The 2,791-nt window shown below is 42.8% G+C and overlaps 1 protein-coding gene across 1 annotated transcript in view; it reads right to left on the bottom strand.

The window, feature by feature from the left end:
• Window positions 1-1,263: 1,263 nt before the first annotated feature.
• The window catches only part of LOC111219181 (carbohydrate sulfotransferase 1-like), a 21,079-nt gene continuing 19,551 nt past the window's right edge, over window positions 1,264-2,791 (bottom strand). The window contains exon 5 of the mRNA XM_022741794.1: window positions 1,264-1,600. Coding sequence (XP_022597515.1) covers window positions 1,264-1,600 — 337 coding nt within the window. The remainder of the gene's footprint in view (window positions 1,601-2,791) is intronic.

The raw sequence follows: 2,791 nt of genomic DNA, 5'->3' as shown, positions 1-2,791 counted from the left end.
AAGTTACTTTTGCTAGTTACTGTGATTTTAAACACGAGTTGTTGTTCACAATGTATCGTTTTTCATGGGAAAAATGAGCTGCGTCCCTGGGACGCATGGATAGTGAGTTTGCTGCGTCCTTTCAGATTTCAATGCGTCAGGGACGCAGGACGCGTACCTTGCAACATCACTGAATAAATATAACCAAATCATCATATCAACAGTAAGTTAAAGTTGAAGGATTGGAATTCGAGTAGAGGATGGCAATGTTCACACTTATGCATTAAACACACCAGTATATACTTAAAGACATTTATTTATAATGGAAGAGAGTAAAAACACATTGTCTAATCTAGTATATACAGGTGTGTGTGTGTGTGTGTGTGTGTGTGTGTGTGTGTGTGTGTGTGTGTGTGTGTGTGTGTGTGTATGGGGGGGGTGTCTGTGGGGACACAGACAAAGGCAAGATTCAAAGTGGTCACTGTGACCACATGACAAAGAAACTATTCAAAATAGTCTATGAAGGTTGGAAATTCCGGGATTTAAAAAAGAGTTTGTCTGACTTTTTTTNCAATTTTGGTGCTTGTATCCACATTTGAAAGATTATTGCACGTTTCTCCTGCACTAGTAACCCTTCTCTTGGTTTGGATGAGACACGCTAACCTTTGTGGTGCATCAGTTTGTAGTTTGTGCCTCCTTGTATCATCTTCTTCCTCAGACCACTGTCAATAGGAACTTTCCACTTCTGACCAGGAGCAGCCCAGAAGCCTTGCAATTTCAGAGATTCTCTGACCCACTAGTCTGGCCATAACCATTTGACTCTTGTCAAAGTCACTCAAGTCTTAACTGCCCTTTTCTCCCACATCCAACACACTTATACGAGAACTGACTGTTCATTTACCCATTAATATATCTCAGATCTTGACATCTGCTTTTGTTACGAGGTAATCAATGTTACTTTATCTGTGAGGTCAAAATGTTTTGGCTCATCTTTAAATCTGCATACAGTAGTTTCAATATAATTAACTTTAAAGTTTGATTTACCATGAAGTGGCTTGAATATGTTATATAGTAATAAAGGAGAAGAAGGGCTGGAACTGAGGTAGTTGATTTGCTCAAGGGATAAATAAATGAATAAATAAATACAAGGTTGCCTAACGTCCCAAAGTAACATTGATAAGGACAGAATCCTTCCTCCAGCACAGACAGAGTAAGAATATCCACATCAGCCAAATCTCTGCTCTATAACCTACAGTTCTGTCTTGTTGTTTTTTTGTTATCAGTTTAGAAAAATGGGAGGAACGTCCTGTCCTCAACCAAAGAGTGTGAGAGGTTCCTCAGTTCTCTTGGATGGAACACTGTTTTGTATCCCAGGAGCTCCAGAACTGGTTGGCAGACAGTTTGAGTGTAAACCACCATGTCGAAGGACAGCTTCACCCTCCAGTTCTCTGCATTAGCAGCAGAGTCCCGAACTGTGGTAAACTTCTGCCGGGATGATAGATCACTGCTGCCGCGGGTGTTGTTGATGATCCAGTCTTCCACACTGTGGTCCAGAACCAGACCTAGGAAACTGTACAGCTCTCTGGTCTTCTGGAGAGGAAACCTGGCTAAGTCCTCATACCTGACCAATGATGAGGAAGAGAGAGAGGATCATTCAGTAAGAAAGAACACCAAAAACAAGCTCAGGAGTTGGTCAGTACCTAACCAAACCTCATAAAGGGTTTAGGCAATTAAAACTACATGGTGAAGGGAGCCAACTATGGTAGCCCTTTTTTTTGCCAGGATCATTTTTATAAGTTTTTTTGGTCATCTGTGAAAAAATGTGAATTATTTTTGAAGTGCACCACTACTCAGTCTACAAAAACTAAAAGCATTCATGTTTCCTTCTACGTGATTTTTAGTTTGTATATATGATGTGTGTTAGCAGGTTATGGAACATTGCTATTCTGTTCCTTTTTTTGTTTAGAAATGTGTTTCAATCAGTGAAGGCTTTCTGCTAGAAATGCTTTAGGAAGTCAGATCAGATAGTATAAGGAGCAACAAAGTCCACACAAGCAGCAAACTAGGATGGTAGAGAATGTATGGTGGCCCTGAGAGCTCAACACACTGCAACTTAAGAAAACACATGCAAATAGAACAGAACACAACCTGGCTGGGACACATAGAGAGAGAGGATGATATGTAGCAAAGGGCCATGGGTTGGACTTGAACCCGGGCTGCGGTTAGGACTACACCTTTTAGGACTACAGGTGACCCCCCCCCACTTGTCTCAGCTGGAAACACTTCTGTTAGGGCTAATCCACATATACAGTATATCTGAGGGTAAGGAGAAAAATATGGAGTCAAAACTGCCTGTCAACCAGTCATCCCTCTGACAGAAAAACAGCCCTGCTGGTGAAGGTGACTGGACTGGGGTAGTTCAGCACAGACTGTATGTCCAAATATTATCCATGTCCTTCTCACCTGAGCAGCTTGTACCGCCCTCTAAGCCAGGCGGGTCTGGCCAGGCCGACAGACACAGACCTGAGAAAGTCCTCACATACTGTGTTAATCTGTCCCAGGTCCAGGTTGTGGGGTCGATGCCCAGTCGCTCTCCACAGACGCCACAGCCGGTAAGTGTCTCGAAATGTCTCAATACGAGATGCCAGGATACCGCGTGGATCTCGAACAAGCTGGACCACCTGAAGATGATGAATAACGATGAAGCATTCACCCGGAACACACTGTGGTTACAGTAGCAGCACACATGTCTCTGAATGTCTTCCACACACCAGCATATGATTAAAGGTCTGTGTGAGCTTCCTTTACTGCC

The sequence above is a fragment of the Seriola dumerili genome, unplaced genomic scaffold (assembly GCF_002260705.1).
Source record: "Seriola dumerili isolate Sdu_G_001 unplaced genomic scaffold, Sdu_1.0 BDQW01000056.1, whole genome shotgun sequence".
NCBI lineage: Eukaryota > Metazoa > Chordata > Actinopteri > Carangiformes > Carangidae > Seriola > Seriola dumerili.
Note: the sequence above shows the minus strand (reverse complement) of the source record. Positions and strands in the feature narration are given on the sequence as shown.